General features: G+C 40.3%; 1 protein-coding gene across 3 annotated transcripts in view; it reads left to right on the forward strand.

Moving 5' to 3' along the window:
- The first annotated feature begins 1,109 nt into the window (after window positions 1-1,109).
- POSTN (periostin) overlaps window positions 1,110-14,947 on the forward strand; it is a 33,220-nt gene continuing 19,382 nt past the window's right edge. For 2 of the 3 annotated variants that reach the window (XM_080929516.1, XM_080929514.1), the window contains exons 1-8: window positions 1,110-1,194; window positions 4,108-4,245; window positions 5,619-5,717; window positions 8,895-8,959; window positions 10,474-10,631; window positions 12,753-12,917; window positions 13,796-13,942; window positions 14,436-14,577. In XM_080929516.1, the coding sequence (XP_080785642.1) occupies window positions 4,121-4,245; window positions 5,619-5,717; window positions 8,895-8,959; window positions 10,474-10,631; window positions 12,753-12,917; window positions 13,796-13,942; window positions 14,436-14,577 (901 nt within the window). In that variant the 5' untranslated portion in view covers window positions 1,110-1,194; window positions 4,108-4,120. The remainder of the gene's footprint in view (window positions 1,195-4,107; window positions 4,246-5,618; window positions 5,718-8,894; window positions 8,960-10,473; window positions 10,632-12,752; window positions 12,918-13,795; window positions 13,943-14,435; window positions 14,578-14,947) is intronic. The other variant, XM_080929515.1, reaches the window with a different exon arrangement.

Raw genomic sequence — 14,947 nt, forward strand, 5'->3', positions numbered from 1 at the left:
GGAACCTCATGTAGGCTTCTGGGGGAGAGAAGCCACCAAAAGGTTTACCCAGGTGTGGACCCTATGAGCTACAATAATGGATGGCTCGGCAAAGTGTGGATGAATTCACACACATGCACACTTAGCACTAACTTGGGACTCGATGGTTTTAGATAAATAGATAGATAGATAGATAGATAGATACATACATACATACATACATACATACATACATACATACATATGTACATACATACATATATACATACATATATACATACATACATACATACATACATACATACATACATACATACATACATAGACAGATAGATGAATAATAGGACATGAAGTTGAGCAGGTGCCATGGGAGATTCTGGGAAAGTTAGAGGACAGAAGGTTATATAATCAAAATGCACCATATATATTTTGCGAAATTCTTAAAGAATAAAACAAGGTTGAAAGAGAGAAAGACACTCAGTGTCAGCCTTTGGCTTCTATGCACAGGCACACACATGTGTATCATCATATATGTGTACACACACATAGTCATGCTTTCTTTTCATGTGTCAGTCAGCGTAGGAAAAGAAACACTCAGACAGTGAAGTGATCTATTTTCAACCATTTCCCACACCTTCACCCTTCATCCAGATTTGGCATCATTCATTAGTCCCTTCTGCATGAGCCTTGAGAGATTTCTTGCAAGAGATTCCAACTTGGCACTTTGAAATTAAGTGGGTTTTCTATGAATTTCAATTTATCAGTTTAATCAAAATGTAACAGACATTACCAGTGTTTCTAAAAACATTTGCATACCATACTTTCTCCACTAGATGTCTCCAGAGAAATACAAAGTAGACAGCACTGATACAAAATACATTGTTTCAGATGCATTCAGTTCAGTGAGGGTGAAGCTGACATGACTACCCAATAGAGAAATGATCCATTGCATAAAAGGCTTTTGAAGGCAGAGTCCAAGGAGGGTGAGAAGGCACCATCTTACCCTCTGTTACCCCAAAGGCTTCTGCCCTGCTCCTATCATAGTTAATGTGGTTCCAACTCTGGTGTGCAGTGAACCCCACCTTTCCCTGAGTATTGTTCCGTTGCCTCTCCTGTGTCAGTGCAGACTGTGCTGGAAGCACTGGGGAAAAGCCGAGAAGATACTGAAAAGAAGGCTTCAGAAGCCCCACTTCCTATCGGGAGCCTTCAGGACGGGTCAGTCTCAATTTCCAAGCCTATGGCTGGCTGATGATACTCAATTTTTATTTTATTTATACACATCATTTGAAAGATGGGAAACTAATACATGATTCTTGGTTTAAATTCTTTCAATCTAATAATCTTCTTAAAAGGTGGCCTCAGTCGAAGAAACTAAAGATCACCGAGTCTTGCATAGAATATCCATCTGCAGGACTAGAGACAGCTAATAGTCGCCACAGACCAGGCGCGGAGGGTTTGAGAAGTACTTTTCCTAAGAAGGTGCAGGGTTAACCTCAAGGCTTAGCTGAGCCTGTAGGAGTACATTGTGTTATGTAATCTACATGTAAGCAACTGTTGAGCTTATGTGCCATGACAACTCATGAAGCATGTATTAACATAGAAGCGTTTTCAAATTCATGATACAATCAAGACCCAGGGCATGTACTGCTTACGGCTTGTGTGCACAGGCTAACAGAATGCACAGTCCACGAGGAGTCCCGGGGCCTGCAGGAGATTGAGGTTAGTTTCACAGTGGTGAGTAAGTGCGGCAGTGCAATGACCTCATGGTCTCCAGAGGCCAGACAATAGAGAACCGCCTGTAAATCACCGTCCCACGGCCAGAGGCAAATGTCTCTCAGACACTATCTCTCTTCAGTTACATAATGAACCATTTCTTTCTCTTTAATGACTTTCATCTCCGGGTCAGACTTTGCAGCCCTGGAAAGTCGGACTTCATTTTCATGATTTCCGTCATCTTCCCAACTGGTAGGAAAATTGCAGGGGTCAGTAGGGTCAGGATAGTTCCACAGAGTGGAAGAGAAAGGGTCCTGTGTGGAGACAGAATTTTGATGAGAGCCACGGAAGAGAGTGTGCCCTTCTGTAGATTTTTTTTTCCACTCTCTTCTACAACTTGGGCTAAGTTTCCCTTCTCGGTTTCAAAATTGCTTTCTTTTTCTCAGCTGTTCCCAATCTGGCTAGCTTTGGACTTTCTTCCGACAATTAATATACAGCATCAGCTTTCTGACTTGGCCTCTGTTTCTCAAGTATTCTGATTTCTTCATCTTTACCTAAACTCTCGGCTCTTCTTCTCTGGATTTATGGGTGGTCCATGCGTCCCCCAGCTCTTCTTTGGAAGACCCTCCCTGATGTCATTACTGATCCCAACTGGTAAATATGTTTTAAGGGTTGGCATTAGTTGACTTCCATGGGAGTTTGCTAAATCTTAAAGATGGTGCTTGGAGTGGAAGAATTTCTATCTATCACTGGAAGCTATAAAAAGGGGGCGGGGCTTCAGAATGCCTCTCTGTCATATGAGAATATGTTTTGCTTTGTGCAAAACAGTAAATGTGTGCTGCTTGTCAGAATATCACAGTAACCTCGTCAATAAATGATGTTACCAGAGGGTTCTAACAGCCAGTTGGCTGATATCAAATAGACCTTGTATGCATGAGATAGGGCTGCCCTTTCATTGAGCAGTTACCAATACCCACTGTTTGTACAAAAGCTGTTCACAAAGCAAACAAGAAAAAGGGCATTTAAATTCAGAATAGTTTCATTTAGATAAATATAATTAGATAAATATAAATAAAAGATTAGTGTTTCTATCACACAAGTTCCCTGGAAGCAACATAGTTTACTTTCTATGATATCTTCTCTCCCAGTTCCCCAGAGATAGCTTTGTACATTTTCAATCCTTTACTACCAAACTTCCAAACGTGACAGAGGCTGCTGGCTCATCCTCAGCTGTGTTGTTTGACTGTGGACTTAATAATTAGCTGTCAGCACTGAAAGGCAGTTCCCACGGACAGCTCGCACATCTCTCCAGATAAGGGATTCTCTCTGGCCTCCCCTTAAACTTTTCCAACTGGAAAATATAAAGAATCCAGCCATGGCGTCTTTGCCTTGTGGGAAAACAATACTGATATTCATAACAGAGGGGGGACCTCACAATACAGCCCAGAAACGCCTCCCTCTTAAGGATGCTTTAAAAGCTGTGCGTTCACAGAGACCGGTGGCTATTTCTATTCCCTGCCTACTGAACCTTCTGATCTTCGAAGCTTCTTCTTTAAAAGGATTCTCTACATCTGACATGCCATGTGTGAAGAGGCAAAATTCTGTGTTTTCTCTCACACGGGGACGCTGAAGTTCAACACCAAGACAGTACTGTTGTTCTTTTAAAAATAAGAAGGCTATTCTTGGCAGCAGCCCTGTTTCTTGATATGCATTTAATTGCCACATTACTTCTGGATTAGTAATACTTGTTTCCAGGGCTTATCAGAATATGGAGTGTGAGTAATGGAAAGCAATAAAAAGTAGAATTTTATTATATATATATATATATCAAAAGTTAGAGGAACTCTCCCAAGTTGATCTGTGTTACTTAGCCCTCTATACTCATTAAGAGTTGAAAAAACGTGCTCTAAGTTTCATAGAACTTTGAGTAATACGTGCTTCTTCCACATCAGCTGTGGAAATCAAACTTTATATGCATTGCAAACCTATCCAGGATTTACATTAAATTTTCTTTGTGATTTCTTTTCTGGTGAAAAATAACCTCAGTGCTCTGTTGTGGAATGATTCAAGCATGATAAGATCAAACCAGAAAAGTAACTGAGCTCAGAGACACAGAATGACAGGGGCAGATGGCAGAGGGGCCCCTAAACTCAGATACAGCTGTTTTCACAAAGTAAACCTATAGAAACAAAAAACAGGCACACCGTGAATAAAAACAAATAGGAGAAAGAATGCAGACTGCTCGGAACCCAGGAAACTTCCACTGACTGCACAGGGTTGCTGGTGCTTCTGCAAGACAGTTGCAAGTTTCAGGTTGGCCCAGCGCCCCCTCCCACAGCCGTGCTCCCTCCCACAGCCCAGAGCTATATAAATTCAGCTCTGCAGAGCACAGACCAGTTCTTTTCCCGGACCAAGCTCAGGGCTGAAGATGGTTCCCCTCCTGCCCTTATCTGTTCTGCTGCTGCTGTTCCTGTGCGATGTTAACCCTGCAAATGCCAACAGTTACTATGACAAGGTCCTGGCTCACAGCCGCATCAGGGGTCGGGATCAGGGGTAAGTCCCTGGCTTGCTTTATCTTTTTGTTCCACTTAGCTTGTTCTAGAAGTATGTATGAAGTTCCTTGTAAATGCATCTCAGAGTAGCTGTTGTTGTTTTACTTATTTCAAGGTAATAGGAAAAGAAACAAACTGAGTATTCTGTAAATATAGACATAGATATATGTTACTATGATATATATATATATATATATATATATATATATATATATATATATGTCTTAAACTTATAAGAATTGCTATCAAGATAGCAAGTATTACTACCTGATGTGGATTATTAATTTTATTGGAATTAACAAAATACAGTTGGGTAATTCTTAGTAATTCAGTTTCCTGGGGTTTTTATTTCTTTCTGTTATTGCAGAATATGGTTTTTAAAATCACCGTATCTGCTCTCTGATGGTATCATGTCAAGGGCTTTGAGATGTCTTGCAGGCTATCTATGCAAATTTCCTTTGTTTTGTATGTGAAAAGTTAACTCTGGCCTGAATATCTGCTTCTCTGAATTCCTTGAAATAGTTTTATCTTCTAGGGTAAATGTAGGATTTTAAAAAGTAATTAGAAACATCTTACTAAGTCAAGCAAACATCTGCACTTTTTGCACGGGACTCTTGGCATTCCTCCCTAAGCCTTGGGGAGATTTTCTTTTTCATTTTCTGAGTTCTCAGAGCAGTGTTCTTAGCAGTGGAGTAGGATTTCCATCCTTTTAAGAGAAAGCAAACTGAAAATTGAAATGGGGGGGGGGGATACTCTTATTTGTTCTCGTTAAAGGAACAAATTTCCTTTGTGTAAAGGCGTTGTTCAAAGGTGACTTTTAACACTAACGTACTTGTGTGAGCATCTGGGGAACACACAGCAGACTGAGGTAGGACTTGTGTCCTTTGCCATCCATCTCTGCTGTCCAGAAAAACCTTAAAGCTGCCCATCTTTCAAATGAATGCATGGCTAGTTTAAAACAATTTTCACTGTTAACAGTATTTTGTACATAAAATTCAAACTCTGCTAAGTCTGATGTTGTTTAAATATTTCTGCCAGGTTAACGTTTTGAAATACTGGTATCAGTCTCAAGTATACAGTGGTTTTCCCCTTCCTTTTCCCTTCCCTCTCCCCTCATTCTCACCCCAGTCCCTACATCCTATCCTCCCTCCTTTACCCCTCCCTTCCCCCTTCTCTCTCCTCTTCCTGTCTTCCTTAGACTTCTGCTTTTCCCAGCAACTCAGTAGAACTGGGGCAGGAGTTAGCTTTGTACAAAGTTACAACCCCATCTTAGAATGTCAGGACTTCATCCAAACATTTCTTTCACTTGACCTGTACTTGAGAAGAGGTAGGCGCCTTATCAATTAACTCTTTTTCCCTCCCCTGTATCTCTAGCCCAAATGTCTGTGCCCTCCAGCAGATTCTGGGCACCAAAAAGAAATACTTCAGCTCCTGTAAGAACTGGTATCAAGGTGCTATCTGCGGGAAGAAAACGTGAGTCTCATCCTTTTCTTTACTGACAGTTTGAAGATCTTACAGGACGGTACTCACTTCTTCCTGGGCACATGCCCCTGTCTGAAGATACTGTCCAAACTCATGTTTTAAGACAGAGCCTCATACACAGGTAGAGAAGCTCCCTCTCAACACCACTGCTGGAAGAGTAGATTTCTCTCTAAGTCCATGGGCTGGAGAGGCCAAAGCAGTGTGAAACATCCTGAACCCATGTGAAAAACGTAGTCTCCACTCATTGTACACTCTTGGTTGTATTGCCCTCTTCTGTCTTAAGAGAGCCTCTGTGTTTCACTTGCTCTTCTCATATCTACACACACACACACACACACACACTCACACACACACACACACAGAGTCTATCAAACTGATCTGAAATGTTGAATTGTAAAAGCCCAGATCAATGTTTCTCATGTCATTTAGGCATCATGATAAAGATTCCACTTCGCCCGAGTTTTCACTGAAGCACAAAGTGAGAACGAAGCTACCCTTCCCTCACACTGCCCTGACTTCCCAGGGAAACATTGCAGTGATGCCAAAGCCTATCACTCGGTAGAATATCCCTGTAGCTAAAAGGATGATTCTTCTACAGCTCTCCTGTCTATTTCACTGATCAATGTAAAGCTAGAAAACAGTATTGTTTATGTAGACGTGATTATTGATTTATTTCACTGTAGCTATTGGTAAGAAAAATAAAAACTCTGGATCTATAAAGGTTAAGAATCATTTATCTAATTGATCATTTTGCAATGAAGGAGCTGTCTCAAAGGTAGGGTAGCTCAGTAAATCAGAAAGAGTTTTCATGTCAACTCAGTGATGAGAATAACGGAAAGGCCCCTCACTGCAATCAACTTGAACTGTATCCTCTATGAGACAGCCTGAGGACTGAGGAACCTGAATATCTACTTAATACAGGTACCCCCAAAGAGGCTAAGACTGCCCCAAATCTAAGATACCTTGAGCTCCAATGTGAGACACCCAATGAATAAATAAATGAATGAATAAATAAATAAATGAATAGGTAGATAGATAGATAGATAGATAGATAGATAGATAGATAGATAGATAGATGGATAGATGGATGGATGGATAGATATATGCATAGTCAGACACACACACAGAGACAGACACACAGACAGGCACACAGATAATTTCTATCCTTGTGTTACTGGAACAAACACAACACATTGGAAAGTCAATGTCCTTTCCATGTTGAATCTTTAAGGAAAGTGCTTTCTTGTTCTTCCTGGAAGTTAAAGACATCATATTTGCACAGTGTAATCATATTAGAGACTCCAATGTTGTCACACAACCAAAGTCAACTTTTTTGTTTTCCATTAAACAAAAGTTTGTGCTTGTAGCCAGAGTTTTCACCAAAATTTTAACAATGTTCCCTTAGTAAAATTTTCTCCACTAGCTTCTACTTCAAATCACATTTACACACTTCACAAATGCAAATGTTAATCTCAAGTAAGCAAAGAGACCAGTGGCCTGCACAGGGAGGAAGCCTGGCTGGCCCTTCATGCCCTTCTGCCAGAGTAGCCAGAATCTTCTGTGACACACAGTTTCTCCGGTTGGCTTCTGGTTAAACAGAGACATTGGGAATTTACTAAAACAGGCCAAGACTCTAGAAAGCATTAGCATCCCCAGGCTTAAGGTTCAAGGTACTGTTTACAATAATGGAGACTCCCTATATTCTGTGGGCTTCCTGTTGGTGCAAGTGACTTTTTCAGTTGGCTTTCTAGGACATTTTTGTTACTACTCAGATAGTGAGGACAAACTCCCCATCCTCTAAGCTGTGCAGAGCAATTATTGTGCCTTCTTGATTTATTTGACTTCCTGGCCATATAGGAAAGGAGATTGCTGTGTAGTAATACATGCTTTCCTTTTGTATTTGAAACATCCCCACAGAAAAACACACTGTCCACATATCAGCTGAGACTGCAGGCCACTGTTCTTCCACAGGGTGACTTTCAGAGCTGATTACCAGATTGCATCAGTGTTTGACAGGGTCCTGTTTTCATCCCCTGGATCTTCAGGTCCCTTACTATAGTCATACCTCATTCTATTGTTTATGATGTGCATAAGTCAAATTCACAAGAACATTCAATTAATTTCTACATAGTGGACTTATGTCCCTGGAGATCTATAGGAGCATAATTGTCACAGGGGGCAAATGAAGATTTGCTTCAGGTGACATGCAGTTGCCTTGTTTTGGGTTCAGACAACTCTTGAAACTGTCAGAGAAAAGTAAAATAAAATAGGAAAGTTTGAATTTGTATAGCGCAGTTAAATTAATAATCATAACTAATAAATTACAAAATAAATACTGATAATTTTTAAAGTTACTCAGTTTAAAGTATCTCAGTTATAAATGCAGTTCACTTGGCTGACTGCTTTTCTCAAATGCACGAAGCCCCGGGTTCAGTCCCCAACACCACATCAAATCACTATGATGGCTTTTAGCAGAGAGAGTCAGAAGTTCAAGGTCAGCCACAACTTCATAAGGAGTTCAGGGCTAGCCTGGTCTCACTAGATACTATCATGGAAAAAAATTAAATAATAAGACAGAAGAAGGTAAAAATGAGTACGTTTTGATCAAAGTATTTCATGTATACACATGAAAACACTAAAGAAACCTTTTATCTTGTGTAATTCATACAAACAACTTTACACGAGATAGGATTTCATACATTAGAGTGGGTTAATATATTTATATTGTTTCAGGTAGCATATACTTTAATAATAATAATAATAATAAACATTTTGCTTGTACTTACAGCTAATACAGTTATCCTAAAGCTATTCTTTCGGTGTTCACAACACTTAGTATTTTGACTTTATCACTGCTCTTCTTGTGTTATACTGTTTGGAAGACTGAATTCTGCCATATCAAGAACCTTTCTCGGTGCATCTGTCTAATGCACAGAGAAAATTCAAAATGAACTCCATCACTCATTGAGTTGCAGGACTTTCCCCCACTGCATTGAAGATGCAGAGAAAAACTAAACTTGCATAAATATCTGGCATCTGAAGGGCAGAAACAAAAGCTGGCTTCTGCAACCTCAGCACAGTGTAGGAATAATTAATATGCTGTTCATTTTATGTCAAAGTGCACCATTTGCAGGTCTCTTTGTTAACACTGAGATTCCCCCTCTGCAGCACTGTGCTATATGAATGCTGTCCTGGCTATATGAGAATGGAAGGAATGAAAGGCTGCCCGGCAGGTAACATCTACATTTCTGGATTATACATGGTCCTCTGTGAGGAATGAGTTCAGCACACCAACCGTTCACGCATGCATGAATGTGGGGGTATGCGTATGTGCATGGGTCTATAGGTGTGTGGATGAGTATGCTTGGATCAATCATAAACTAAGAAAATTCTCCATGTTTTTGTGTTAATCACATGGTAAAATATTAGAGCACTCTTCTTACGCATGGGAAACTGATGACACTAGACACTGATGTGGAGCCTAATTGGAATTAGTTCAGATTGTCTTCTTTCTTTGTGCCTGATTAGAAGCATGGCATCTACTTACGAAAGCAACATCTCTAGCTGACGAGCTCTGGGTTTGTAACAGTCCTTGTTTTTGAAATGTGGTTGGCCATAGTTGTGCCAATAAAAGAAGTTGCTTTTCATTTCCTCTGGATATATAAAGCCAATCAGCACCCTTTCCCACATCCTGCTCCTCAACAACAGGTTCTCCTGCTAGGCACAGGTCCTCCAGACCTTGAATTGCACATAAACTCCAAAGCACTTACTGTCATGAACACTAACCTATAGATAGTCCCTGGCATAGCACCATGTTCAGAATGAGGGGCTAAGCTGATGTCCGCAATACACACAGGTCTGAGCAGATGAAAGACTATCGAGTTCCTCACTTGCTGAGACTCAATGCTTGGTTAATGCTGTTAGTGATGAGGTCATGTTTTACAGGCTTTCCCCAATGGAAACTGTTAAGCTCAGTTTGACCTACAATGTGTTTTGCTCAATCTAGGCCTGGAATTACCATGAAACCTTATTAGATTTAACCTTATTGGTGGGGTATTTTTAGACTTTATGGTTTTGATTTAGTTCAATAGTTATCTCAAGGAATTGGCTAAGGTAGTCATTTACTTTATGACTGTTTCCAAATGACACCAATTTTCAAATCAACAGCATCAGACAAGCAGGCTGCCTGGAGAGAGCTAGCTCTCTCTTCACAGGTTGGCATCAGGTTGGTTCCAGGAGACCCTTCTGAAAGTAGTAGATACATTTTTCTCAAATCAAAATGGAGAGAACTGTGTCCATATCTCGCTTTAGGGACCAAGAACCATCACAATCATAGGTATAAACATAGCCTGGTGCTGAGACTCAACCCAGCATTGTAGCACATGCGTTATCCTTGCCAGTCTCTGTGAAGCCAAGAAGCACCTTATCTTTTTGGTAAAGTAATCAGTTACATTCTCTAAAAGTTCTGACTAAACTGTAAGTGATGGGGCAGGATTTACTAAATGTTACTTCGGTTTGACATTTTAAAACACACTTCCCTAAGACTAAGGACATAAGAAATACAGGAGTGAGTAGAGCTTTGTTACATAAAGCTCCAAATGCATTTGTGCAAAGTAGGTCATTCCTGGGATACTTTTGCTTAAATTGATCAGTTCAATACATTGGGGAATAGGTAAAGTTTGAATGATTGTGTAAGAATATTCTGGAAATCAACTTCTAAGCATTTTCTTGTTTCCGACTGTTTCAGTGATGCCTATTGACCATGTTTATGGCACACTGGGCATTGTGGGAGCCACAACCACCCAGCACTACTCCGATGTCTCAAAGCTGAGAGAAGAGATCGAAGGAAAAGGGTCATATACATACTTCGCGCCGAGCAACGAGGCCTGGGAAAACCTGGATTCTGTAATTCAGCCTTTTTATTCCCTAATCTATTGACTATTTTCATTTTAATTGATCAACTTATATACAATCCTAGAACATTTAATATTTTTCTATTGTACACTTAAAATATTTAAAAATGAGTCACTGGGACAGTGACCTGTGTTCACCCTGTCATAGTGAGACTCCCCAGGACACAATCTACAATCTCTCTAATGGGAGGATGAATGAGCCGAAAGAATTATTATTATTAGTAGTAGTAGTAGCAGCAGCAGTAGTATATTTTATTCCTTCTTGCCTTCTGTATTGTAAGAAAATGCATGCAGTTTCAGATAACATATCTATTAGAAAGGTAAGTAAAAATGCCTACCTATATTTAAAAATCTATAAGGAGCTATATTACACAGCTGTATTTTATTATAGTGTATAAGCAGCATACCTACATTTTCATTGGAGAGAAACTGTAATAAATAGTTTATGCTTATTTGCGTGGTATTGACTTCATGCCATATATATTGCTGTCCCAAGATTGTCGGAATAGTAAATGCATATAGATATTTAAACCAAATGTTATAAACAATATTTGATTTTATGAACAGGCTAATTTATGGCACTAATTCATAAAGGGTTCCTTAATTTCCAGTTTTATATAACTAGTAGAGAAATGCATTTCTTCATTCTGCTCTTGTGGAGATGAACTCACAATTTCTAGGGTGGCTCAATGCAGATTCTCAGGTGTGTGTCCTGTAGCTTTGCTGTGTTAACGCAGAGTGTGGACTCTTGTCTTTCCTGCACCTCAGCCCCTCCAGGTTCCTTCAGATCACACCTGAGAGTCCTTACCTTAGTGGTAAAAGTTAGATATTTCCTCCCAGAACTGCAGCCTGCCCTTTGCCTACATGGTGACAACTTTGGCTCTTGCCTTAGTATGCACAGTGTTTGTGGGATTTGTACCGATTTCCCTAGGAAGCCCAGTGAATCTAATCTTCACATTAATAGTACTTCTTCTTCAACATACAATATGGCTACATAAATGAAGGATACTGAAATGTAAGGCATCTCTTATATATGTAAATAATTGCTTTCTTTCAAGCCATTCCCCTATCATAGGCAAATCTATATCAACATTCAGACTTAAACTCTGTAAATGACCCTGGTTCTCCCATCTCAGTTTCTTAAAACGTAGCTAGTCAGTCTGCTACCATGTCCATCTGTGGAAATCCTCCTGGTGCTATCTGATTGACTTTCTCAAGCCACGTCCTGTCACAGAGTCCCAGCCCCGCACACTCATCAGTGTAATTGCTGGTTTGACTTCATTTTCACAGTGCTGTACCTTTCAGAGCACATTACTGAGAAACAGAAAACTACACAGTAATGGAACGGACATGAGTTGCTTGCCCAACAGCCATTCTGTGCTAGCATCCAGAGTGATGTCACACTGTCCCCACCCATTTATTCTTATCTGTTCCCTCATGTGAACCTCTGAACCACTCTAGTAAACATGGTTGCATCCCTCATTGGGGTCCTTCCATCCTCCTCCTCTCTGGACTTTATCTACTAAGACATAACAAGCACTGTGCAGTTCTTGCTTGTCTTTCTATACACTGTGTACCGAGTACAAAACGTGGGAAGCATGGCCTTGGGAAGGTATAGAGTGACCAATGCTTAGATTAGTTTAGAAATAAGTATAGAATCCTTGATAAATCCCAAGTGTTAGCCAAGGGTGGTGGTATATGCCTGTAATTAATTCTGGCATTCAGGAAGCTGAGTCAGGAGCATTGCCTTGAGTTTAAGACCAGGCTGGGCCACACAATGAGACACTGCCTCCAGAAAAACAAGTATAGAAAACACAAAACTCCTCAAGTGTTGTATGAAAGTGTAATAGCATATTGAGTACCTGACATTACAACTTATTGTGTCTGATGATGTCACATTCCTGGTTAGGGACCTACATGAAGATTGTCTCTGGCCTCTCTGTGTAGCTGCTCAAGCATGAATTCATATGAGTAAACACACACACACACACACACACACACACACATAAATAAAAATAGATCTTTTCAAAGGGTGGGAGAGACAGCAAACGAACAGGGTGCGTGAGGGAACTTCAATAGCAAACCATAGCAAAGCAATGTTTATTTTTCCCAGGACATCCGCAGGGGACTGGAGAACAATGTCAATGTGGAGCTGCTGAACGCTTTACACAGCCACATGGTTAACAAGAGAATGTTAACCAAGGACCTGAAACACGGCATGGTTATCCCTTCAATGTACAACAATCTGGGGCTTTTTATTAATCATTATCCCAATGGGGTAAGTTTAAGTTAGTAAAGACTTATTTATTTATTTATTTATTTATAAAATGTATCTTTCTAAGTCATGTTTGTCTGAATTTTATCTGTTCCCTTGATAGGATGCTCACAGAAAGGATAAAATGTTTGTCAGTGTGATGTCAATGCTTGTATTATGATTAAGAAGGAAAAAATCCTGACCATGTAAAATTTCAATCCAACTGGTTTCTCTTGAAGACTGACTGATTGGCAGTTAGAGGCAATGTGTGTTGGTCAGTTTCTTACAGACAGTGAAGTGCACGACCAGGAGAGTGATGACCCTCAAGTCACTCTCTGGATGTTATGTTATCTTCGGTTCCTTTTATTGGTTAGACTCTGGCAAGTTGCCAGTTGGCCCTCAAGGTCTTTCCTATGTTAAAATTTCCAGAGATGAAAAGAAATTTCCAGAGAGGAGGCAGTGTTATTTATTGTTCAGTAGACCTCGGGACAGTTTTGCAATGGCGATTTTAATTCCTCTCTCAGAATTCATTTCAGAGCTAATTTGAATTCTTTACACAACACTCTGATCTATATCAGAAATAGTTTGCAACTATATCAAAGAATAAAAGTAAAAATAAATAACTCAAATGAGGAAAATTATTTGCCTTGGATATCGAGAAATGCTTTCGACTGACTGGGCGTCTAAATAGTTCTGCTTTCTCTTTGACAATATTCAAGTCTTAATCCACAGCATCAGCATTCATCATGTAGGCTTCTTACATTATACCTACTAGATCTTCAGCATAGGCACTCGGCATGTACTGCCTGCCATAGTACCTAATAGTACAAATGGGAAGGCAGAAATCGCTTTACTGTCTTAACAGCCATCGACTAGATGTGACTCCTTTCAAATGATTGCAGGTTGTCACTGTGAACTGTGCTCGAGTCATCCATGGTAACCAGATTGCCACAAATGGTGTTGTCCATGTCATTGACCGTGTCCTGACACAAATCGGCACATCCATCCAAGACTTCCTTGAAGCAGAAGATGAGCTTTCATCATTCAGAGTAAGAATCAGGGCAGAATCCTGTGAGTCACTGAAACCCTTCCCTCCCCTGACCAGATTTGTAGACTGCCAAAAAGTGCTATTCCAGCAAATCTGGCAAACTGCAACATATATTTAATGAAATGGCCATTTCCATTTCATGAAGGAGAGACAGTTCCATATACAGTAACACACATTTCGATATAATTGATAAAGAAAGGCTCTTTGTGTGACTACACTGTGATTGGAATCTCTTGAACATGTTGATTCACTGTTTACGTTGCTGGATTCCACTGCAGACAGATAAACACTGGCAGACTTTTTACTTTAGCCAACGGTTTGAGGAAAATTTGGAAAAACTTTATTACTTGGGCCAAAAAGTATTATTTTAACCATCTAACATGAGCAGATGTCTCTGGTGATGCTGTGAACTCCCTCCTGACACACTAGGCCAACTATATGACAAGTTTTCTTAGGATTTTCTATGCCGTCCTCTGAAAGTCCTTGTGTTTCAGGCGGCTGCTATCACTTCTGACCTCTTGGAGTCCCTTGGAAGAGATGGTCACTTCACCCTCTTTGCTCCCACCAATGAGGCTTTTGAGAAACTCCCACGAGGAGTCCTAGAAAGGATCATGGGAGACAAAGTGGCTTCTGAAGGTAAGAAAATGTCTTTCTCTCCCAGATTCTCCCAGAGACCTAGGATGAAGGCAGTGGGAAACGGCCAGTCATTGCCAACAATGAGAGCGGTGACAGGAAAGACCAAAAGCATTTGATGTGAGGTGCTCTAGGAAACTTGTAAAGGGTTCAAAGAATAGGTGACTGTCTGTTAATAAGAATAGCCGTGAGGTCACAGCCATTTGTGCTGCTTCCAAGCAAATAACTTGCCAATGTTATGAAGGGTTGATAAGGAGCCAGAGGGTCAGCTCAGCAGTTATAGTGTTGGCTACTCCTGCAGAGAACCTGTTATCAGTTCCCAGTACCACAGGATTCCAGGGAATCCAATGCCTCTTCTAGCCTCTGTAGGCAG

Source organism: Micromys minutus, assembly GCF_963924665.1.
Source record: "Micromys minutus genome assembly, chromosome: 15".
In the NCBI taxonomy this organism is placed as follows: Eukaryota; Metazoa; Chordata; class Mammalia; order Rodentia; family Muridae; genus Micromys; species Micromys minutus.